The sequence below is a fragment of the Rattus norvegicus genome, chromosome 13 (assembly GCF_036323735.1).
Source record: "Rattus norvegicus strain BN/NHsdMcwi chromosome 13, GRCr8, whole genome shotgun sequence".
Lineage (NCBI taxonomy): Eukaryota > Metazoa > Chordata > Mammalia > Rodentia > Muridae > Rattus > Rattus norvegicus.
The window spans coordinates 105,116,557-105,139,864 of record NC_086031.1 but is presented as its reverse complement, the minus strand read 5'-3'; the positions used below and the strand labels follow the sequence as shown (position 1 = coordinate 105,139,864).

Here is a 23,308-nt window from a genome sequence, read left to right as displayed (position 1 = left end):
GCTAAAACGCCCAATGATTGGTTGGGGCTTGTCATACGCGAGACGCGACACCCTAGAGGCGGGGACTGCCGGCGAGAACCCGGCCCCGAGAGCTCAGCTTCACTTAGTCAGCCAGCCGCGCTGGCGGGCGCGCTTCATCCTGTAAGACCTTGAAGCCCGCAAGGCGGGCTGAGGGGCGGCGGGGCGGGGAGCTGGGAGGCATGGCGCGGCCCGATGACGAGGTGGGGCCGGCCGTGGCGCCCGGGCACCCGCTGGAGAAGGGGTACCTTCCGGTGCCCAGGGGCGCCCCGGATGGGGAGGCGTGCGTGGAGCCGCATGACGGGCCTGAGGCGCTGAACGGAGGCCCCGGGCTCGGCCGGCTTGTCGGGGGAGCCCCGGAAGGGCCGCAAACCCTGCTAGCGGCGGAGGAGGAGACCCAGGCCCGGCTGCTGCCCGCGGGCGGCGGGGAGGATGTCCCGTGCCCCGCGCGCCCCCCGCGCACCGCGCTGTCGCCCCGGCGCTTCGTGGTTCTGCTCATCTTCAGCCTTTACTCGCTGGTGAACGCCTTCCAGTGGATTCAGTACAGCAGCATCAGCAACGTGTTCGAGGACTTCTACCAAGTGTCGCCGCTGCACATCAACTGGCTGTCCATGGTGTACATGGTGGCCTACGTGCCCCTCATCTTCCCGGCCACCTGGCTGCTGGACACGCGAGGCCTGAGGCTCACGGCGCTGCTGGGCTCCGGCCTCAACTGCCTGGGCGCCTGGGTCAAGTGCGGCAGCGTGAAGCAGCACCTCTTCTGGGTCACCATGCTGGGGCAGATCCTGTGCTCGGTGGCCCAGGTCTTCATCCTAGGCTTACCCTCCCCCGTCGCCTCGGTATGGTTTGGACCCAAGGAGGTGTCGACGGCTTGTGCCACAGCTGTGCTGGGCAATCAGGTAAAGATTGGAAGGACTAGATACTGGTAGGAAGCCATAGACGGGGCTGGGGCGCCAGTCAGTGTGGATAAAGTGCATATTATAGAAGCGTGAAGACGGAGCTCCAGCACTACGAGAAAATCCGGGCACGGTGGGTGGCTCTAGGTTCTTTTCCCAGTCAGCATTGACAGGTGAGGAGGACAGCTCCCTAGAAAGGACAGCCCAGGTTGCCCTCTGGCCTACACACAGGCGCACACACAGGCAGGCTTGGAAACTTTGATAGTGACACAGATCTCAGGTGTTTTTGTCGCCACTGCAGAAGAAAGGGCTTGAGATCTGGGAAGTTTGTTTTCTATGTTAAATGTCCTTGGAACAGCTCTGATTTCATTGTATTAGTATTAGTAGTCAGCCCAGCTTGACACGTACGGAACGCGTATAAGTGAATGTTCAATAAATGTTCTGGTGATAAAGACTTATTACTGACAGTATTACTGAGTCCAGCTATTAACCAGCGAAACAGTGGAAGGCACGTCACTGATCATGGAATGGTTAGTGGGTTAATAAACCGAGACTCACTGAAGAAATGATCTTGTTTTTTTCTACCACCATACATTCAAATGCCACTAGGATTCCAGAAGTAATAGTAGGAAAAGGGTTTTTTTGTTTTTTGTTTTTTTTTTAAATATTTATTTATTTCATATGACTACACTGCAGCTGTCTTCAGACACACCAGAAGAAGAACTGGATCCCATTACAGATGGTTGTGAGCCACCATGTGGTTGCTGGGAATTGAACTCAGGAAGAGCAGTCAGTGCTCTTAACCGCTGAGCCACCTCTCCAGCCCAGGAAAAGGGTTTTTGTGTGTGCGTTATTTATTTATTTGTTTATTTATTTTTATCAGGGTTTCTTCCACTCTATAGCGCAGGCTGGTCTGGAATTCACTGTGTCCCCCTGGCAGGCCTCAAACTTGACAATCTCCTTCAGGCTCCCAAACACCATAATGTTACCTTTGCACTTGTTAATTTTAGGCTTGTTATTGTAATTTAAATTTTTGCTAGGGGGCATTTGTGGTACCTGCTGTTTTTGTCATCACTGTAAATAAATGTCACCAAGGTAAAAGGTGCTTAGTGTTCATTCAGTTGAAGGAAATCTATTAAATCTATAACCCTTGTTTTATATATATATGTATACATACATATATAGTTACATGCAGCTATGCAACCAGAAAATGTTACTTTCTTACTTCAAGTCTCACTTGGGTCAAGATCATGGTTTAAAATGTCCCAAAAGACTAATAAATGTGTGTGCTTATTTTATTAGAGTTACTTCCTTTTTCTAAAAATGCAAAAGAAAGGATCACTTAAACTGTAATTGCTGTGTATCCAAAATAATTTATTACTGATACACACATTGATTAGTTGTTTCTTTACGTTTAGACGACAGATGGTTTTTTTGTCGTTTTTTTTTTTTTGTTTTTTTTTTTTTTTTTTCAGAGCTGAGGACCAAACCCAGGGCCTTGTGCTTGCTAGGCAAGTGCTCTACCACTGAGCTAAATCCCCAACCCTGACAGATGTTTTTTTAAAAGATAATTTTTGTTTCTGAATTTTTTTTTTTTTTGGTTCATTTTTTCGGAGCTGGGGACCGAACCCAGGGCCTTGCGCTTCCTAGGCAAGCGCTCTACCACTGAGCTAAATCCCCAACCCCCCGTTTCTGAATTATTTTTAAGATAAATGCTTCATTAAGCATAACAAAAATATCAACTCCATTTCTCTGAAGTATTAATTTTATGGATAAGATAATAAGTGGATTATAGGTAGGTGGATTTCCCTCTTCTCAGCATATATCTGGGTCTTCCTATATTCTCCTAAGGGATTCTCATCCCTTCCTTGGCTCCTGTAACTGTAGAATTGTTCATTATGACCAAATACAGACTTTCAGCCTCATTTATGGAACGATCATGCATAATAATATCCAGCAGTTCCTAAGCTCAGTGGCATTAAAGTGAGTTGTGTGCATGTATCCTTAACTTAATATTGTAAGGTTAGAAACTATTTGTTTCTCCATTCAACAGATAGGAAAATCAAAACTTTAAAGGAATGAAGTAATTTGCCAAAGGTAATAATAGAGCTTGTTCACATATAATGTGTCTGGCTCCTGAATGGTGGCTACTAACTTTCAGGACTCTAGAAAGAACCTTTGAAAAGACAGGCACTTTAAACTTGCCAGTACTTAATATGACTTCGTGTGCTAACGAGTTACAAATCGCTATAATGTGTCTTCTTTGGTTTCTTAAACAATGCCAAACCTGCCCTGGCACAAGGGCCTCTGCAGAAACTTTGGTTTCCTGTGCTTACAATATTCTTCCTGTTCAGATACATAATTACACAGGGGACTACCCAAGCTCTCTTCAGAGTCATTTGTAACACTGAGCAACTTTCTTGATGCCATGTAGAGTTACTCTGTCCCTTTCTTTCTGCATCATTTTTCTCAGTCCCTGTAGCACTTATCACTGTCTCATGTTTATTATTTATATATTTACAAATATATGTTTTATGCTCATTACTGTTTATTTTTCATTTCATTTCCCCAGAGTTTTCCACATTCCTTTATTACTCATTCCACTACTACTACTACTACTACTACTACTACTACTACTACTTCTCTCCTCCCCCTCTTTCCCTACCCTTCCCCCTCCTCCTCCTCCCCCTCCCTCCTCCCCTCCCCCTTCCCCATCCTCCCTCCCAGACAGAGGTGGTTGGGTGAGTGCATGCTTGAAAACCAGAGGAGAAATTTGGATGCCCTCTCTCACTCTTCACCTTATTCTTTTGGGGAAGGAGTCCCTCATAAACCTGGAATTCAGGTTTTTCAGCTAGGCTGTCAGCCAGCAGGCCCTAGGGATCATCTTGCTCCCACCCCCAGTGTTGTTAAGTACAAAGGTGCACAGGACTATGCCAAGCTTATTATGGGGTGCTGGGATTAGAACTCTGGTGCTCTTACACATTGAGCCATCTTGCCAGCCCCTAACTGCTTTCTATATGGATTTGTCTGTGAGGAATGTTTTCTATAGATGACATTGCAAAATGTGTGACTTTTTGTGTCTGACTTAGTTCTTTACCATGTTTTCCAAGTTCATCATATAGTACTGCATCAATTCTCACATATGAATATAATTCATTGTGTGAACATATTTAATAAACACTTAGGTTATTACCACATTTTGGATTTGTGAGTGGGGTTGCTGTGAATATTTGTGCATAGTTATTTGATTATCTGTTTTTAGTTTTAGGGCATGCACCTACAAGTGGAATTGAAACATCATATTTCAGTTTTGTAGTAAACTTGTGAAGAAATTGCCAACTGTGTCCATAATGGCTATATCACTACAGCCTCTCCCATTGTCTTCTGTTCGTACCAGAACTGTTTTGTTCTTATAATTGCATTCATCCTAGTTGATGTAAGATAGAGTCTCATTGTGGTTTTATTTGTATGCAACAGCTTGGTATTGACCATAGGTACTTCTTTTCCTCAGCTGTTTGTGCGTTTGTGTTTCTTCTTTGAAGAAATGTCTTTTCAAGTCAATGGCCCATTTAATATTGGTATCTTTTTGTGGTTGTAAAGGTTCTTATATTCTGTATGGTAGTTTCTTACTAGTTATGATTTGGGAATATTTCCCTTGTGTTGTGCGAGTGCTTTATTCCCCTATCAGAGAGATACAGGGGAGAGGTCTGACAAACATAACAGTTGTGACAAAGACGTTAGAATGGACTTGTTTGGGTTTGCCTTGCACCTTTACACATACTCCTGTTTCCCTTTATGCTCTGTTCAATGCCCACATTGACTCTTTGCTCCCTATTAACAGGACTGTTTGTTTTACAGCTTGGAACTGCAGTTGGCTTTTTGTTGCCACCCGTTCTAGTGCCCAAGACACAGAATAACAACACAGGCCTCCTGGCTGACACACAGAATAGCACAGACCTCCTGGATGACACACAGAATAGCACAGACCTCCTAGCTGACAACATCAGCATCATGTTTTATGGAACAGCATTTGTCTCCACATTTTTATTTTTTTTAACAGTAATTGGTAAGTGAATTGTTTTTTCTAAGACTTAGACAAATGCATGGCAAATATGAGAGTAACTAACCCTGGAAGGTTCTGCTGATGGTGTCTCTGATGCTGGTTTTGTTTTGTTCTTACCATGTCTTGCCTGGATACTGAGTGGAACAGCTCGTGGGATGTGTTAGGGCCCACTACGTGTTTTGTTTTGCTTTGTTTTGTTTTTAACATTCTAAATCATTTAAAGACTAATCAATCCCACTTCTCTTCTTACTAACTCAACAAGGTGAGTGCTCATTTCGGACATGTTGCCTGGCTTCAGTCCCACACTCACGTGTGTGGTGTGTATCCTGTGCTTACCAAGCCTGCAGCTAGTTCTTGTCATGCTTTGAAATGATGCAGATAGGCTACCGCCTTCCCTTTAATAAGAAATTTCCCCAGGGATTCCCAGTTGAAGATTAACTGGGTCTAAAAATGTTAACCTGTAAAAATGATCGTGGGCAGCAACGAGAAGTTCAGAATTTCAAACTGTGGCAACTGTCTGCTTGTTAGGGCCACTTCAGCAAAGCCCGGCTGCTATCATTCGTCCCTGAGTCCTCTCGTCTGGCCTGTCTTTTGAAGGAGTCAGTCAGAGTCAGCTGCAAGCAGCCATCACCAGCTTGGAAGAAGCTTTGGGAAGGTCTGCTTTTTTTTTTTAAAGTTTAAGGGGAAGCAATTTTGATTTCAGGGGAGAAGATAGGCAAGGCGTATCATATATATACACATATACATCTGCTGCTGTAATCGTAGTAATGCCCATAAGGCACTCGGCATCTCTTAAATGGATTTGGTTAGGAAAAGAACTATGGCGTTCACAGAGCATTTTTTTTAAATAAACATTTATAATTAAGCTATGTTATAGTTGGAGGTTTTAGATTTACATACTACAGTTTTACCTTGGCTGTAATATCAGTAAAACCTCGTGTTCTATGATCTCAGACATGAGGTTGAGTTTTCAGAGAAACATGATTGCAGGGTAGGTGAGCTGCAGGGTCGGGCACTGGAAGCTCAGCCCACGTCTGCCATTTTCCTAGCATCTGAAGTAAATGACCGTGTGCAGGCGGCTTCTCAGGTTTCAGGTTTGCAGTCCATCAGTGAGTGGTATGTTTGAAGTGTGCACAGTGCTGAGAAAGGACATGGCTTTCTCTTACTGTTCTAGCATTTTAACAAAAGTCTTAAACTAAATCTGTGCAGGTGAGGGGACCTCTTCAGTTCACTTTTCTAGTTGGTACATTTGCTTTGCTTGATAAAGGGAAATATTGCTTATGTACATTTTAGAGAAATGGGTCTCGTACTTAGAGTATGTTTACGTATAAAGTGTCTTTCTTTCAGCCGTTTATATATAATCACATAAACCTCGGGCTTTCTTCCGTCTTACTGAATCTTTAAGTTGAATGTCTCTTCACAGGCGATGAATAATTATATAAGGCATCTTTATAAACAGGGTTGGAGCGATGGCTCAGCAGCTAAGAGCACCTGCTGCTCTTGCAGAGAACCCAAGTTGTGTTCCCAGCCCCCATGTCATTGAGTGGCTCACAGCCTCCTGTAATTCCAGTCACGGGATCTGACTTCCTTTTCCGACCTCCATAGGCGCTGCTCTCATATGCATAGACCCCAGTACACACACATATACAAATGATTGAAAGTAAAAAATATGTTTAATTAATTAATAAGTAATGGAGAGATGGTTCAATGGTTAAGAGCACTTGTTGCTCTCGTGGAGGACTTGGTTCAGTTCCCAGCATGCACATGTAGCTCACTCACAACCATCTGTAACTTCAGTTCCAGATAATCCGATGCCCTCTTCTGAACCCTGTGGGGACCAGACACTAATGTAGTGCACATACACACATGCAGGGAATTCACTCATGTACATAAAGTAAAATGAAATTTAAAAACGACATCTGTAGTTGAAATTTATCGTACACTATGTATGCTTATGTGTACATTGTTACAAATAGGTTTTTAGTTTTCAAAGTCAGGAAGAAGAACAACAGAACAGGTGTGATTTGGTTTACTATCTTTCGTAGTTTGAGAAATCGAAGAGCAAGCCATTTACATACGTAATCAGTTATTGATGAAGAGCAAGCATTTATATACGTAATCAGTTATTGACGTACCTGCGGCTGATATATTGAGAATGGGCTTGAACTATGGAGACAGTGGAATAAGAACGGCTGACTCTCAAGTATGTCTTAGTGCTCTACAGTTTTAACCTTGTGACTGGAGACATAGTGTAAAAGCAAGAAAAGAATTAGTTATGATGCCACATACTATAATCCCAGCACTTGGGAGGTGGAGGCAGGAGGATCAGGAGTTCAGGGTCATCCTTGGCTACATAGCTAGTTCAGGACCAACCTGGACTACATGAGGCCCTGTCTCAGAAATAAAAGACAAACAAAAAATGCCAGATAATATTCAACTGTTGTGTAAGAATTGTGACGGTAAACAGCCGACTTGTGTCATCGTACTCAAATATTTTCTGCGGAAGGAAACTGAATTTGAAAATTCTTACTTAAATCTCCTTAGTAGAAGAAGTGAGCTTACATCTGTCTAAATTCTACTGATAAGTAAAAATTCGACCAAATCCATATAATTTATGGACATAAATTTTGAGCAGAGTGGTATGCACTGAACAGGTATACATCAGCCTCCCTGCAATACTTTCTTAAAGGTCCACTTTGTGTAACCCTCTTCCTTGTCCTCATGGGGTGTGCATAGAACCTGCCCAGGGTTCCTAGGAACTAACCCTGGCCGTCACTGAGTCCACCCTCACTTCTCACTCTTCAAGGATTCTCACATCTCACATTGGCCGGGAGATATGTGCCAAAGGGTGGTTAAGTAGATATGTGCCGAAGCGTGGCTGAGTGCGCACTGCCTATGATGGTTCTTATTAACCCTCAGGATCCTTTGAGGAAAGTGTCACACTTATTCCCTGCTTGCTGAAGTGCACACCCGTGAGGGAAGTGTACGTTGCCTCATATCACTGTGAGTAAACAAGCAGGGTCAGATTTAAGTCGGCATCTGTGAGCTGCCGTGTATGTAAACTAGCCGCAGCGGCTTTTTGCCTGCCCCATTCTCGAATGACGACCCGGAGGCTATTTATGTGTGAATAAATGCCTAGGTCCGGAGCTTGGGCTTCTTCCCTGACTGGCACATAATTTATGTAACCCATGTATTCTATTCTGTGTGTGCCACGTGGTTGGTCACCTCTCCTCAGTTCATAGGTCCTTCTGGGGCAAAACCTTTCCATGCCTGACTCTATCCCAGAGTTCCTGTCTTTCTACCAGGAGTCCCACCTCTTGTTTCCTGCCTGTTTACTAATAAGGCCGTCGGCTTCTTGTTAACTGGTGATGCTTCCACACAATACGTAAGAGAGTGTCTACAAAAACCATCATTTTAACTTTTACTTGCCCTTAGTTTTTGTTTCAATTCAAATATCCTCTTAGAAAAATGATAATGTTCTTAAATTTAAAATCTGTTCGCGTGCATCAGCTCTCAACTATGTGGTTTAACTCAGGGGTATCAGTTAAGAACCTGAGTCCCAACACCAAGAGCTATAGCAGTAAAAACATTTAGTTTAATACTAGTCTACTTAATCATAAGAATGTGTAGACTAGATTTGTAATCGTACCTTTGATTCTTCTACTCGAGATGTCTACACAGCTGTAAAATGATATTTTACTTAGCCTATAAGTAACTCAAGCTCTTGGGCAAAGTCCGATTTTTTAAAACTGAAAATTGTATTTATTATGTGTTTTTGATCTCTATGTAGGGCTGGCTGTCCTAGAACTCACTGTGTAGCCCTGGCTGTCCTAGAACTCACTGTGTAGCTCTGGCTGTCCTAGAGCTCACTGTGTAGCCCTGGCTGTCCTAGAACTCACTGTGTAGCTCTGGCTGTCCTAGAGCTCACTGTGTGGCCCTGGCTGTCCTAGAGCTCACTGTGTGGCCCTGACTGTCCTAGAGCTCACTGTGTAGCCCTGGCTGTCCTAGAACTCACTGTGTGGCCCTGGCTGTCCTAGAGCTCACTGTGTAGCCCTGGCTGTCCTAGAGCTCACTGTGTAGCCCTGGCTGTAGCCCTGACTGTCCTAGAACTCACTGTGTAGCCCTGGCTGTCCTAGAACTCACTGTGTAGCCCTGGCTGTCCTAGAGCTCACTATGTGGCCCTGGCTATCCTAGAGCTCACTGTGGCCCTGGCTGTCCTAGAGCTCACTGTGTGGCCCTGGCTGTCCTAGAGCTCATTGTGTGGCCCTGGCTGTCCTAAAACTCACTGTGTAGCCCTGGCTGTAGCCCTGGCTGTCCTAGAACTCACTGTGTAGCCCTGGCTGTCCTAGAGCTCACTGTGTAGCCCTGGCTGTAGCCCTGGCTATCCTAGAACTCACTGTGTAGCCCTGGCTGTCCTAGAACTCACTGTGTAGCCCTGGCTGTCCTAGAGCTCACTGTGTAGCCCTGGCTGTAGCCCTGGCTGTCCTAGAACTCACTGTGTAGCCCTGGCTGTCCTAGAGCTCACTATGTGGCCCTGGCTGTCCTAGAGTTCACTGTGTGGCCCTGGCTGTAGCCCTGACTGTCCTAGAACTCACTGTGTAGCCCTGGCTGTCCTAGAGCTCACTGTGTGGCCCTGGCTGTCCTAGAGCTCACTGTGTGGCCCTGGCTGTCCTAGAGCTCATTGTGTGGCCCTGGCTGTCCTAGAACTCACAGTGTAGACCAGCCTCTGCCTCTCAAGTACTAAAGATGTGACCACCACATCCCCCGTTAAACATTCTTCAGAGGACACGGTTGTCTTTGGTGTAGCAGTTGATAATTATAAAATTTTACATACTTTGTGTAACCTTTATAGCAACTTGTCACTTTAATGAATGAGAACCAAAAACAGACATACACGGTAAGACAGGATAGTGACGGAATTCACACGTGTTCCTTCCAGTAAGACAGCATACGATGTGTGTGTGGTCACGTACAGTGATCTTCACACTGCGTAGGGCTTTGAACAGCCCCAGAGGGCTGGTTCTTTATCATTCAAGGAGCCCAGTGAATGCAATGCTCTTGAAGCTTTTGCACCTAATGTCAGCTGGAGAGTAATTGCTATTTAAATTTAGTAATCAATTGTTTTATTGGCACAGAGTTTTAGTGGGGAGAAAAGTTTGCATTTCAAATGGCCTATTTCCTGCTTCTGGGTAGCGGCTCCACAATGAACACTCATAGACAGATGGCCTTTCTTTCCTCCTTTTCTCCGTGTAGCACAGAATCTGACTTTCCAACAATGGGTAGCTGGGTAGGCTCAGGTTTCATCTTTCCAGGAGATAGTCCACCTCTCTGACTCTAAAGGGTGACACCTGTACTCAGAAAGTAAATCTAAGTGGAGTTAAAGACTGGTGAGGATCACTTTTATTTTGTACAGATTTTTATTTGGTTCATTTTGACTTACTGTGCTGTAGTAAATTAAACCTAGGAAAGAGATTTAGGGCTTGCTGGAGACTTGGAACCACTTATTTACAATCTAAAACCTTGATTTACTACTGTGAAAGTGTCGTATTACCTATGCTAATAAAAAGAAATGTCTCTACCCGACTAGGATACAGAGAGACTTGCAGGACAGACACGGGGCCTTCTAACAGTGCAAGCCTCAGATAGGGAGAGAAGAAGAGGAAGAATTTCAGCAGTTAAAGGCTTGTGTCTACCCAATGTAAGGAGGCTACAAATATCTATGAGTTCTGTCTCTTTTTGAATTAGTTCTGAGCTCTGAAAGAAAGGTGTACTTAGTTTGGTTTTAGTTACCTCATACATAGTGGTTTTGGTTTCTCCCCCCCCCCCCAAAAAAAAACCTTTTAATTTTCTATTCTTATCAACGAATAGAGAAATGACCCATTACACTTTTGTGGGAGTTATAAGGACCATTTCTTCCTTTCCCAGTGACTTTCAAGCATGGCATGCATACCTGGGATCTGTGGTAATGGAGACATGGTTGTAGGAAAACCTCTTGATACCTGAAAAGGTCACTGAATTGAAGCATTTATATCTCCCAAGTGACAATATAAAATTCACATCCTTGCCGGAGCAAACATTGACCTTGGTTAAGTACACATGGAGCGGTCAGTGGGCGAAGGTGGTCTCATTGCCTTGGGGTTAGTCAGCTCAGATGAACTGGCCAAATCTCTGAGTTTCAGTTTGGAGAGCTAAGAGGATAATGCCGAATTATTTTCCACTTAGAAGTCAGTTTACATTAAAAAAAAAAACAACTTCACCATCAAAGACTTTTACTACATCTTTAGTCCTAAGCTGAATCGTGTCTGAGAAAGATGCCTGTGCCTGCCTAATGATGTGGGGTGTGTGGTGTACTGGACGTAGGTTGGTCACCTGTGATCCTTTCCCGTGCATGTGTCCAGCATTCAAGGAGAGGCCTCTGCTGCCACCCAGTCAGGCTCAGGCAGTTCTTCGAGACAGCCCCCCTGCGGAGTACTCCTATAAGACTTCTATCTGCAACCTGTTCAGGAACGTCCCCTTTGTTCTCCTGCTGATCAGTTATGGTAAGTGGTCTTGTGTTTCCACTGGCGACCTTTGAGCGCTGTAGACTCTACTGAAACATTAATGAGATTGGTTTGTGAACTCCATAGAATAGTTTGAACATAAGTCTTGGGATTGTTTTTATGTGCTATGTGCTTTTTTGAGTCCTGGTGGAGTGTAACATCCAGAATGTAGAAGTTGTACTTGCAGACATATGGAGAGAAAGCCACTCTTGGGTTTAAGAATAAAATCTTAGAGTCAACTGTAGTCTTATCTTAAAGAGTAAAAGCTTGGCAGGGGGTGTTAAATGTCTCTTGACAAGACAGCAGGTACCTGATCTGAAATATGTTCACACCATGGACTATTACACAGTAGAGAACACCAGTGAACTCCAGTAAGAACTCCCTGGGAGCCACAGAACCATGTGCAGATGAGTACTACTTATGAAGTTTACAGGCAGAATAAGTCTAACTGTTCACGAGTACACACATGAAATAAAAATACCTGATGAAGATAGGGGAACCTTTGGAAAAGAAAGAAGTAAGGAGAGGAGTCTGAACCGGAGATGGTACAATGTTAATGTGTGACAGAAACCGGTGGTGAGGAGTGCACGAGTCCCTGTCATCTTTATACATTTAGTATAAAAGGGGATGAAATAGTCAGTGTAGACCTCGGGTAGGTTACCAGTCTAGCACCTTGCACCTGGGAGGGAAGGCACACACACCAGGGTTTGAGATGACATGTGTGATTCCCAATAGTCACCTGTTTTACTTTTTTTCCTGTGTTCTTTTATTCTCGTATGAATTATCTTGTAAGTCCTGACACAAGGGTTAGTTTTCTGAAGGAAGCATTCTGTTGCGACTTTAATGGTGAGGGGCTTTTCCTCCCTGAAGATTTGTTGTAGTTTAGTCAGGGTGTGGTGCTAGGAATCAAGCCAAGAGCTTTGTGCACACTGGACAGAGGCTCAGTCATTGAGCCCTGTTTTATTTTTAACCACGACCGGCTGCAGCTGATGATAAATGTGGAGTAAATGTGGCCTGGACGGTGGCCATGTGCACAGCCACCTGTGGAGATGAGGTGTGTTGAGATGAGGTGTGTGGAGGTGAGGTGTGTGGAGGTGAGGTGTGTGGAGGTGAGGTGTGTGGAGGTGAGGTGTGTGGAGATGAGATGTGTGGAGGTGGGGTGTGTGGAGGTGGGGTGTGTGGAGATGAGGTGTGTGGAGGTGAGGTGTGTGGAGGTGAGGTGTGTGGAGGTGAGGTGTGTGGAGGTGAGGTGTGTGGAGATGAGGTGTGTGGAGGTGGGGTGTGTGGAGGTGGGGTGTGTGGAGGTGAGGTGTGTGGAGGTGAGGTGTGTGGAGGTGAGGTGTGTGGAGGTGAGGTGTGTGGAGGTGAGGTGTGTGGAGGTGAGGTGTGTGGAGGTGAGGTGTGTGGAGATGAGGTGTGTGGAGGTGGGGTGTGTGGAGATGAGGTGTGTGGAGGTGAGGTATGTGGAGGTGAGGTGTGTGGAGGTGAGGTGTGTGGAGGTGAGGTGTGTGGAGATGAGGTGTGTGGAGGTGGGGTGTGTGGAGGTGGGGTGTGTGGAGATGAGGTGTGTGGAGGTGAGGTGTGTGGAGGTGAGGTGTGTGGAGGTGGGGGGGTGGAGGTGCAGTGTGTAGAGGTGAGGTGTGTGGAGGTGGGGTGTGTGGAGGTGAGGTGTGTGGAGGTGAGGTGTGTGGAGGTACGGTGTGTGGAGGTGGGGTGTGTGGAGGTGGGGTGTGTGGAGGTGCAGTGTGTGGAGGTGAGGTGTGTGGAGGTGGGGGGGGTGGAGGTGCAGTGTGTAGAGGTGAGGTGTGTGGAGGTGAGGTGTGTGGAGGTGAGGTGTGTGGAGGTGAGGTGTGTGGAGGTGAGGTGTGTGGAGGTGAGGTGTGTGGAGGCGAGGTGTGTGGAGGTGGGGTGTGGAGATGAGGTGTGTGGAGGTGGGGTGTGTGGAGGTGAGGTGTGTGGAGGTGAGGTGTGTGGAGGCGAGGTGTGTGGAGGCGAGGTGTGTGGAGGCGGGGTGTGTGGAGATGAGGTGTGTGGAGGTGGGGTGTGTGGAGGTGAGGTGTGTGGAGGTGGGGTGTGTGGAGGTGAGGTGTGTGGAGGTGAGGTGTGTGGAGGTGGGGTGTGTGGAGATGAGGTGTGTGGAGGTGCGGTGTGTGGAGGTGAGGTGTGTGGAGGTGGGGTGTGTGGAGGTGGGGTTGTGGAGGTGAGGTGTGTGGAGGTGAGGTGTGTGGAGGTGGGGTGTGTGGAGGTGGGGTTGTGGAGGTGAGGTGTGTGGAGGTGAGGTGTGTGGAGGTGAGGTGTGTGGAGGTGGGGTGTGTGGAGGTGAGGTGTGTGGAGGTGGGGTGTGTGGAGGTGAGGTGTGTGGAGGTGAGGTGTGTGGAGGTGGGGTGTGTGGAGGTGGGGTGTGTGGAGATGAGGTGTGTGGAGGTGAGGTGTGTGGAGGTGAGGTGTGTGGAGGTGAGGTGTGTGGAGGTGAGGTGTGTGGAGGTGAGGTGTGTGGAGGTGAGGTGTGTGGAGGTGAGGTGTGTGGAGGTGAGGTGTGTGGAGGTGGGGTGTGTGGAGGTGGGGTGTGTGGAGGTGAGGTGTGTGGAGGTGAGGTGTGTGGAGGTGAGGTGTGTGGAGGTGAGGTGTGTGGAGGTGAGGTGTGTGGAGGTGAGGTGTGTGGAGGTGAGGTGTGTGGAGGTGAGGTGTGTGGAGGTGAGGTGTGTGGAGGTGGGGTGTGTGGAGATGAGGTGTGTGGAGGTGAGGTGTGTGGAGGTGAGGTGTGTGGAGATGAGGTGTGTGGAGGTGGGGTGTGTGGAGGTGGGGTGTGTGGAGGTGAGGTGTGTGGAGGTGAGGTGTGTGGAGGTGAGGTGTGTGGAGGTGGGGTGTGTGGAGGTGGGGTGTGTGGAGGTGCAGTGTGTGGAGGTGAGGTGTGTGGAGGTGGGGGGGGTGGAGGTGCAGTGTGTAGAGGTGAGGTGTGTGGAGGTGAGGTGTGTGGAGGTGAGGTGTGTGGAGGTGAGGTGTGTGGAGGTGAGGTGTGTGGAGGCGAGGTGTGTGGAGGTGGGGTGTGGAGATGAGGTGTGTGGAGGTGGGGTGTGTGGAGGTGAGGTGTGTGGAGGTGAGGTGTGTGGAGGCGAGGTGTGTGGAGGCGGGGTGTGTGGAGATGAGGTGTGTGGAGGTGGGGTGTGTGGAGGTGAGGTGTGTGGAGGTGGGGTGTGTGGAGGTGAGGTGTGTGGAGGTGAGGTGTGTGGAGGTGAGGTGTGTGGAGATGAGGTGTGTGGAGGTGGGGTGTGTGGAGGTGGGGTGTGTGGAGGTGAGGTGTGTGGAGGTGAGGTGTGTGGAGGTGGGGGGGGTGGAGGTGCAGTGTGTAGAGGTGAGGTGTGTGGAGGTGGGGTGTGTGGAGGTGAGGTGTGTGGAGGTGAGGTGTGTGGAGGTACGGTGTGTGGAGGTGGGGTGTGTGGAGGTGGGGTGTGTGGAGGTGCAGTGTGTGGAGGTGAGGTGTGTGGAGGTGGGGGGGTGGAGGTGCAGTGTGTAGAGGTGAGGTGTGTGGAGGTGAGGTGTGTGGAGGTGAGGTGTGTGGAGGTGAGGTGTGTGGAGGTGAGGTGTGTGGAGGCGAGGTGTGTGGAGGTGGGGTGTGGAGATGAGGTGTGTGGAGGTGGGGTGTGTGGAGGTGAGGTGTGTGGAGGTGAGGTGTGTGGAGGTGAGGTGTGTGGAGGCGAGGTGTGTGGAGGCGGGGTGTGTGGAGATGAGGTGTGTGGAGGTGGGGTGTGTGGAGGTGAGGTGTGTGGAGGTGGGGTGTGTGGAGGTGAGGTGTGTGGAGGTGAGGTGTGTGGAGGTGGGGTGTGTGGAGATGAGGTGTGTGGAGGTGAGGTGTGTGGAGGTGAGGTGTGTGGAGGTGGGGTGTGTGGAGGTGGGGTTGTGGAGGTGAGGTGTGTGGAGGTGAGGTGTGTGGAGGTGGGGTGTGTGGAGGTGGGGTTGTGGAGGTGAGGTGTGTGGAGGTGAGGTGTGTGGAGGTGAGGTGTGTGGAGGTGGGGTGTGTGGAGGTGAGGTGTGTGGAGGTGGGGTGTGTGGAGGTGAGGTGTGTGGAGGTGAGGTGTGTGGAGGTGGGGTGTGTGGAGGTGAGGTGTGTGGAGGTGCGGTGTGTGGAGGTGGGGTGTGTGGAGGTGGGGTTGTGGAGGTGGGGTTGTGGAGGTGCAGTGTGTGGAGGTGGGGTGTGTGGAGGAGTATGGTCCACAGTACAGTTACCTGTGGAGATGAGGTGTGTGGAGATGTATGGTCCACATACATGCCTGAATCAGAATGGTGTGTTGTCACACAATCCTATTTTCCATTTTCTGTTGCTACAACAAAGTACCCAGGGTTGGATATTTTATAAAGAAAAGAGGTGTATTCATCTCATGTCTTTGGGGGATGAAAGTTCAAGACCAGTGAGCTCCATCTGCTCAGCCTCTGATGAGGAGTCCTTGGGAACATCATTGCAGGGGTGGAATTTGACTTTATGCCCATGTGTTTGGTGGCCTTATTTCATAAAAGCCTCCTCAACTAATGACTGACTCACTCCGTAAGACATAAATGAACCTCTCTGAGGAGCGCTGTGCATCATCTCCTTGCTCTAGTTACCACCTCTCGATGGTTCCGTCACCTTTGATTGACCTGTACAGGAGATCACGATTCTAGCACAGATCTCTTGTAAACCTAGTGATAAATCCATCTGTCTGCTTTCTGACAAGGAGCAGTGTGGTATTTGTCTTCACAGGCTGACGACATTGCATATTATACATGTTGTCAAGGATTCCGTGTTGTTTCATAGAATGGTGAGCTTAACCTCTTTTTTCTTTTTCTTTGTAGGTATAATGACTGGAGCATTTTATTCAGTTTCAACATTATTAAATCAGATAATATTGACACATTATGAGGTAAGCTTTTGTTGTTGCTGTTTTCTGAGACAGTCTTGCAGTGAAGCATTGGTTAGTCTGAAACTCACTGTGTAGACCAGGCTGGCCTGGAACTTGAAGTGACTGCCCTGCCTCTGTCTCCCCAGACAAGTTTCTGCTTTTATTTTGTATGCTTGGCTAAGACTTTTTCTTTAACAATATGATTCACATTAGCATGGTCCTAAAGCGAAGGACCGTGGCCTCGTTGTTGTAAACATTGATGTCTGCTTCTAGAAATGCCAGTATTCCATCTAAAAATCAAAGTGGAAAAAGTTGAAGGAAGCAGATTTGGGGACAGAAGGCAGGCGGGTCTCACGGTTACAGCAGAGAGCCCAGGGTGGCTCACGTGACTCCATTCCAGTTTCTGTGGCTCCTGGGCTTAGTGCACAGTCACTGTCTCCCATGCTTTTTACTAAGCACACCTAACCCAATCTGTAAAATGCACATTGAAAGTAAATAGTAGAAGCATTGTGGCAAGACTTTAAGTCGGGTCTATGGAAAAGCACAAAACCTTATAAGGAGTATAAGCCTTAGGGTCAAGGTCTGCGGCCTCTTGGTTTAATAGGAGCCAGCCCTCCTACCGTGCAACAGCATGGCCCTCGGCTCTGCACATGGGTAAATAGATGGTTTCAGAGTCTTCCTGACAGGTAAACATAGCCACAAAGGGCCCAGGACGTGTGTCCTTTTCTCACATCTATCTATCTATCTATCTATCTATCTATCTATCTATCTATCTATCTATCTATCTATCTATCTATCTATCTATCTATCTACCTATCTATCTATCTATCTATCTATCTATCTATCTATCTATCTATCTATCTATCTATCTTTATTTAATGTATGTGAGTACACTGTCACTCTCTTCAGACACCAGAAGAGGGCATCGGATCTCGTTACAGATGGTGGTGAGCCACCATGTGGTTGACTGGGATTTGAACTCAGGACCTCTGGAACAGCATTCGGTGCTCTTAACCACTGAACCATCTCTCCAGCCCCTTCTTTCATTGTTTTGTATCTGTTTTTTTTTTTAATTGTTGCTGTTGTTTTAAAATAGAATGCCTTCAATAAACCACCCTCCCCACACCCAGTTCTAGCCTGTGTATGTAATGAGTCTTCCTACTGTGCTTGATACCATGTTTATGATTTTCTTAGTTGGCTGTGTAAATGTATGGAAAGATGAGCTATCAGTTTAAACCAGAAATAACCTGACCATCTCCTGCAAATTGTCTTAGGGAGAAGAAGTGAATGCTGGAAGGATCGGGCTAACACTGGTGGTTGCTGGGATGGTGGGCTCTATTCTTTGTGGCTTATGGCTGGATTACACCAAAACCTACAAGTAAGTTACAGCAGGCATGTGCACAGCATGCGAGTGAGCGAGACAGGGTTTCCTAAGCTCAGGCTGGCCTGGAGCTCAGGCCTCATCCTGCCCCCGCTGCCCAGCTGCCAGGCTTAAGCAGGCACCACAATGTCTGAGTAAGACTTGGAGCAAACCTTGCAGTGATCTACCTGCGTTTTCTTTTACTGGTCATAGTCATTTCGCCCTGGAAAGTGAATGCCTTGCAAACCTTCTACTCCTATCCTTTGTGGGTTGTTTCTATCTAAAAAGAGCCCTCCCTGAGAAGCACCAGGCTCCTGACCGACTTTATCTTGTCTTTTTTTACATTGCAAAAAAGTTTTTTCTATGGAAAAATTATTGGTGAGCTAGCTACATGATTTACAGATTAAAAAGCTGGTTTGTCTTTCTGAGGAGAGAGTAGTGTCCAGCTGTATTATTCTCTGCAGAGGGAACCACTAATGGCTCTGTCTTCGTTTCAGGCAGACAACTCTGATAGTGTACATTTTGTCTTTCGTTGGAATGGTCATATTTACTTTCACACTGAAACTCGGGTACATCATCGTGGTGTTTTTTACTGGTGGGATCCTTGGGTAAGTGTCAGGTGACACCCTGCTTCCGTGGTTCTGAAGGAGGGAAAAGGCCTTCCACAGGCCTTGGGATATTGTAGACTCATCATATACATATAAATATGCTGTTCCTCAGAACTATAACAAAAAGGTTAAGCTCGTTTCGGTATGTGGCTGGTGAAAATAGGTGAGCTTGTCTGTCCAAGTGGCTGCCCCTCTCATAACCTGCCTGCTTGTGCTCTCGTAGCTTCTTCATGACTGGCTACCTCCCCCTGGGCTTTGAGTTTGCTGTGGAGATCACTTACCCTGAGTCTGAGGGCACGTCCTCGGGGCTCCTCAATACTGCTGCACAGGTAATCCTTTGCTTCCTCTAAACAGTTAACCAGGTAGCAGTCGCCAGCACTTGAGAGGTAGAGGCCAGAGGACCGGGAGTTCAAGGCCAGTCTCAGGTATATAGTATGTTTGGGGCCAGCCTGGGCTACATGAGACTCTGTCTCGAAAAACAGAACAAACAAACCCACAAAACCCAAGGTGATTAGTGTACATATGGTCAGTGAACAGTGAACCTGACCTGACTTTGTGTTAATATTCCTACTGTTCAGTGGTTGTTTCTAGAAGCTAGAAATCAGAAAGCCAGATCATAAAGGAAGTCCGTTTGGGGAAAATTTACTTGCTTTAAAACAGCAAACTCAATGAAAATGATTTCATATATTTTATTTTAGATATTTGGAATCTTGTTCACATTGGCTCAAGGAAAGCTCACAACGGACTATAATCCAGAGGCAGGAAACATTTTCCTCTGTGCCTGGATGTTCGTCGGCATCATTTTAACAGGTAAGTGCTGAGCGTGTGCACCGCGTTGTCTGTGTTCAGTTTTGTGCGTTGGGGCTTCGGGGGTTTGAGAGCTCAGGTTAAACACGAGACAAGAAGGCTGGGCGTGATGGTGCACGCAGCACTCAGGAGGCAGAGGCAGGCGGATCTCTGTGAGTTTTGAGGCCAGACTGCTCTGTGAGCTCCAGGACAGCCAGGGGTTACCCTGTCTTGAAAATCAAAACCAAAAACAAACAAAAGGGAGATAGAATCAGGACTGAGTTTCCTCCAGATGTGAGTCTTTCCTTTTGTTGTGATGGCTCCAAACTTAGTACCATTTACTCTGCGTAAAAGGCAAAACTGGGGCTGGAGAGACAGAGCCCGGCACCCAGGTTCAATTCCCAGCGCCCAAATAGTATCTCACAGCACTCTAGGTCCAGAGGATCCGATGCCCTCTTCTGGCCTTTTCTGGCACTGCACAGGCATTCATGCAGTCACACACCCATATACGGAAAATAAAAATAAATAAATCTTTTTGAAAACCTTTTTAAAAATCATATAATTTACCTCGTGTGTGTGTGTGTGTGTGTGTGTGTGTGTGTGTGTGTGAGTGTGTGTGTGTGTGTGTGTGTGTGTGTGTGTGTGTGTGTGTATGTTTCATCACCTTCCACTTGGACATACGAGTGTCTTAGACCTCCCGGCCCAGAACTGTATTCCCATTGTACATACCGATGTCTCTTGAATTTTCTATTTGAGTTAACTAGCGCTCTTGTCCACTCAGCTGCCGGAGTCAGGTCTTTCCTCAGTGCCATGGTGCTGTTGAATATTATGTCCCTCGTATGAAATGTTATAAGATAAAAGAAGAAGGTATCAGTTTATAGTAACTCTCGGTGCTTCCGTTTTAGCATTGATCAAGTCTGATCTGAGAAGACACAACATAAACACCGGGCTCACAAACAGTGACGTTAAAGCTGTAAGTAACAGATACTTTTACGGCTGTACTCTGGGTATACAGGGGATAAATGGGAAACATTTCTTTATAGCTGATTCGACAACTGACTGTTAAATAGCATAATTCTGTTGCGGTACATCTCCTCGCTGTCAATTATTTTTACAGGTACCAGTTGATAGTCTGATAGATCAAAAACCAAAAGCGATGGTGTCTGTACAGTTGGAATCTTCACTCTGAAGAAGGGAAGGCCATTGCCTCTCAACATGGGGATGTGGCGTCGTCTGTGGGCAGCTGTGTGAGTTGTGAGACACTTGAAAATTATCGGATGAATTCCGAATATTATGTTGATTTGGGCAATAATTTTGCTTAAAGTGCTCTTGCTCACCTCATGCTAACACTCCTGTTCACATAATACGGTCTATTTTCAGTTGTGTGTTGTGTACCTGAAAGTAACATTTTTGACATTTTTCAGGATGCTTTGGTATTTTTTATGGGAGTCTAGTTCCTGTAAGACATGGGGGTGCACAATTCACACACAAAAACACATCCAGTATGTTATTCCCAGTCAGTTATCACCTCACTGTACTGACACGTCAGGGTCACAGTGTGAGCGCAGAATACCACTCGGACAGGGCTGTGGAGTCGAGGTTCCCATGCCTCATAGCTTGTTGTACAGTGTACTGTGACACTTTCTGGCCCACAAAAACAAACAAACAAGACAGTTCTATGCACAGACTAAGTCCATTATTCTCCAGTTAGCCAGGGAGCTGAGACACACAGAGGTCCTCTGAGGTCCTCGATCTGCTACCCTCATGCAGATAATGCGAACGCAGCACAACTTGGAATAGCAGCTTTACACCCGATGTCCATTTTCACTCTCTTAAAAGAAACTTTCATCCCCTGTGCTACGGGATAGCTCATGTTTCTTATATCACACCTATATTTTGCCTTGAAGATGCCCAAGATAAGGAAGTCTGTGATAACTTCAAAGAGCCCGCGCATCTCCATTCTGTGGAGAGCCCCCGCATCTCCATTCTGTGGAGGGCCCCCGCATCTCCATTCTGTGGAGAGCCCCCGCATCTCCATTCTGTGGAGAGCCCTTGACATCCTAGCTGCTTGTTCCAGGATCATCCCTCTGACCACTGTTTTTGAGGACTGCCAGCTTTCGCACATGTTCCATGAATGCCGGGAACGGGTTCTGCTGCACCACAGAGTGTGTGCACTCGGTACTCTATGGACACTCTCTTAACACACTCAGGACAAGGCGAATGGGACCAAGTGTATTTTCACAGTGCCTGCCACTGTGTCTTGTTTACAGTGAGAATTAAATGTCTTTGATGTTTTGACTCTTAAGCTTATGTTCATGACATTTGATCAACCATACTATTTACGTAGTGTGATTTTGTAAATTTTACAAAAAATGTACATAATATAAAAGTGCACATAGAAGAGATAATCATGTAATGAATGTGGTGGAGCAAATGCAGCTTTGATTTAGGCAAAGCATGCATTGATTTGTCTTGGTATTATATTATTCTTTTTTATCAATTACTATAAATTATGTGGAATTTGACAGTGGATCACTCAGGATCAGGAATTCTGGTTTTGTGTCCTGGCATGCTCCTGCCTTGGTAACTCCGGACACACCATTTACCCTCTCTGAGAGACAGCATTTTCCTGATCCATGAAATAATTCGTTCACACTGATCTCAAAGATCTTTTTAAAATACTGTCAATCATCACGAAGCAAACCAAATCACTGTACCACAGGAATTCAGTCAGTCTGTAATGGTTCAGGCAGGACCTGCATCGTCAACAGTTTCTTCGGTGTTGATGTCAGAGGTTACAAAGGACCAAAAATGCACTGTCTCCCCCAGCTGTTTCTATTTTTAAATTGACAGTGTTGTTTATGGTGATCATGGACATGTTAGCTCCTGACGCTTTGAACAAGTTACAGATGCGAGTTGGAATACTTAATGTCTGAAGTATATTCTTGTTTTGTCTTTCATTGTTTGGAACAGGGACAAAGTGTGATGTAAAAATGCAAAAAGAATTGATGATATTCTCAGTGTTTTAAGTGGTAATGTATTAGGGAAGACTTTGATACAATTCTGTGTGTAGGTTTAGAAGTAGCAGTTGTCACCGCCTGTGTCTGCTTTAGTCAGAAGCTGCTGCATCTGTAAATGCTTTTGTTTTGAGGATATCGGAGGAATAGCATTGAAAATGTTTATGCAGTAACTGGAACGGCACCTGTGTCTCATGTCATCATCCCTGTTCTTATTTTTGCTATTTTTTATAATTTCTCTATGTGCCTGTTCTTCATTATTTCATACTTAAAATAAATTTATTTTTTTAATGCTAACTTTATATGCCTCTTAAAGACAAGTCGTGGTGTCTGGTGTGAGTGGGAAGTTAGAAAACGCTCATCTGATCTTAGAGTCAGCCATAGAAGGAAACAAGTCCACTGTTAATCAGTACTCGATAGAAAATAAAATGTCTTATTCACTTAAAAAATACTGTAAAAGGCTCGGCAGTTAGGAGTGTACCCTGCTCTTGTAGAGGACCTGAATTTTGTTCCTAATATTCACATCTGGCACGGTCACAACTGTTCCAGGACCCACCACACTCTTGTGGCCTCCAAGGGCAACTGTGCTCATGTGCACATGCCCCTACACATGGGACCTGGCTTTCAGGATGGCGAGAAGACAAGAAGGAACTGATGTGTAGGGCAGGTAAATCCACAGCAAATGTCAGAGCCTTCAGATCCCTAGCTAGACTGAACTGTGGTACCTGCGCTTCTCTCCTAAAAAGTTGTCAGTAAAGCCTGGAGGGGATGCCAGAGAGGTGGCTCAGTGGCTGTCTGAGGGTCTTACTGTTGTGAGCAGACACCATGGCCAAGGCAACTCTTAACAAGGACAGCATTTAACTGGGGCTGGCTCACAGGTTCAGAGGTTCAGTCCATTATCATCAAGGCAGGAGCATGGCAGCATCCAGGCAGGCATGGTGCGGGAGGAGCTGAGAGTTCTACATCTTCATCTGAAGGCTGCTAGTGGAAGACTGACTTTCAGACAGCTAGGGTGAGGGTCTTAACTCCACACCCAAAGTGACTCACCTACTCCAACAGGGCCACACCTCCTAATAGTGCCACTCCCTGGGCCAAGCATATCCAAACCGTTTCAGAGGGTAAGGTGCCTCAGGTCTGGCAACTTGAG

General features: G+C 46.5%; 1 protein-coding gene across 3 annotated transcripts; it reads left to right on the top strand.

Annotated features, from left to right (window-relative positions):
* Window positions 1–84: 84 nt before the first annotated feature.
* Flvcr1 (FLVCR choline and heme transporter 1) lies at window positions 85–22,463 on the top strand. 3 transcript variants are annotated; one of them, NM_001427625.1, is made up of 10 exons: window positions 106–917; window positions 4,773–4,980; window positions 11,376–11,516; window positions 16,344–16,411; window positions 17,665–17,768; window positions 18,248–18,358; window positions 18,582–18,687; window positions 19,057–19,168; window positions 20,050–20,117; window positions 20,262–22,463. In NM_001427625.1, exons 1-10 carry the CDS (start codon window positions 201–203, stop codon window positions 20,331–20,333), a joined length of 1,707 nt encoding a protein of 568 aa, NP_001414554.1. In that variant the 5' UTR covers window positions 106–200; the 3' UTR covers window positions 20,334–22,463. The 3 variants fall into 3 exon arrangements, 1 of the variants encoding a protein (NP_001414554.1); XR_005492749.2 differs by lacking the exons at window positions 18,582–18,687; window positions 20,050–20,117; window positions 20,262–22,463 and adding an exon at window positions 18,713–18,783 and having other exon boundaries at window positions 88–917; XR_005492750.2 differs by lacking the exons at window positions 16,344–16,411; window positions 17,665–17,768; window positions 18,248–18,358; ... (2 more) ...; window positions 20,050–20,117; window positions 20,262–22,463 and adding an exon at window positions 5,506–5,632 and having other exon boundaries at window positions 85–917; window positions 11,376–11,513.
* Window positions 22,464–23,308: the final 845 nt, after the last annotated feature.

Coding starts and splice junctions, on each gene's coding strand:
- Flvcr1 (NM_001427625.1), top strand. CDS start 201: ATGGCGCGGCCCGATGACGAGGTGGGGCCGGCCGTGGCGCCCGGGCAC. Junction 918..4,772: donor CAGCTGTGCTGGGCAATCAG/GTAAAGATTGGA, acceptor TTTGTTTTACAG/CTTGGAACTGCAGTTGGCTT. Junction 11,517..16,343: donor TCTCCTGCTGATCAGTTATG/GTAAGTGGTCTT, acceptor TTTTCTTTGTAG/GTATAATGACTGGAGCATTT.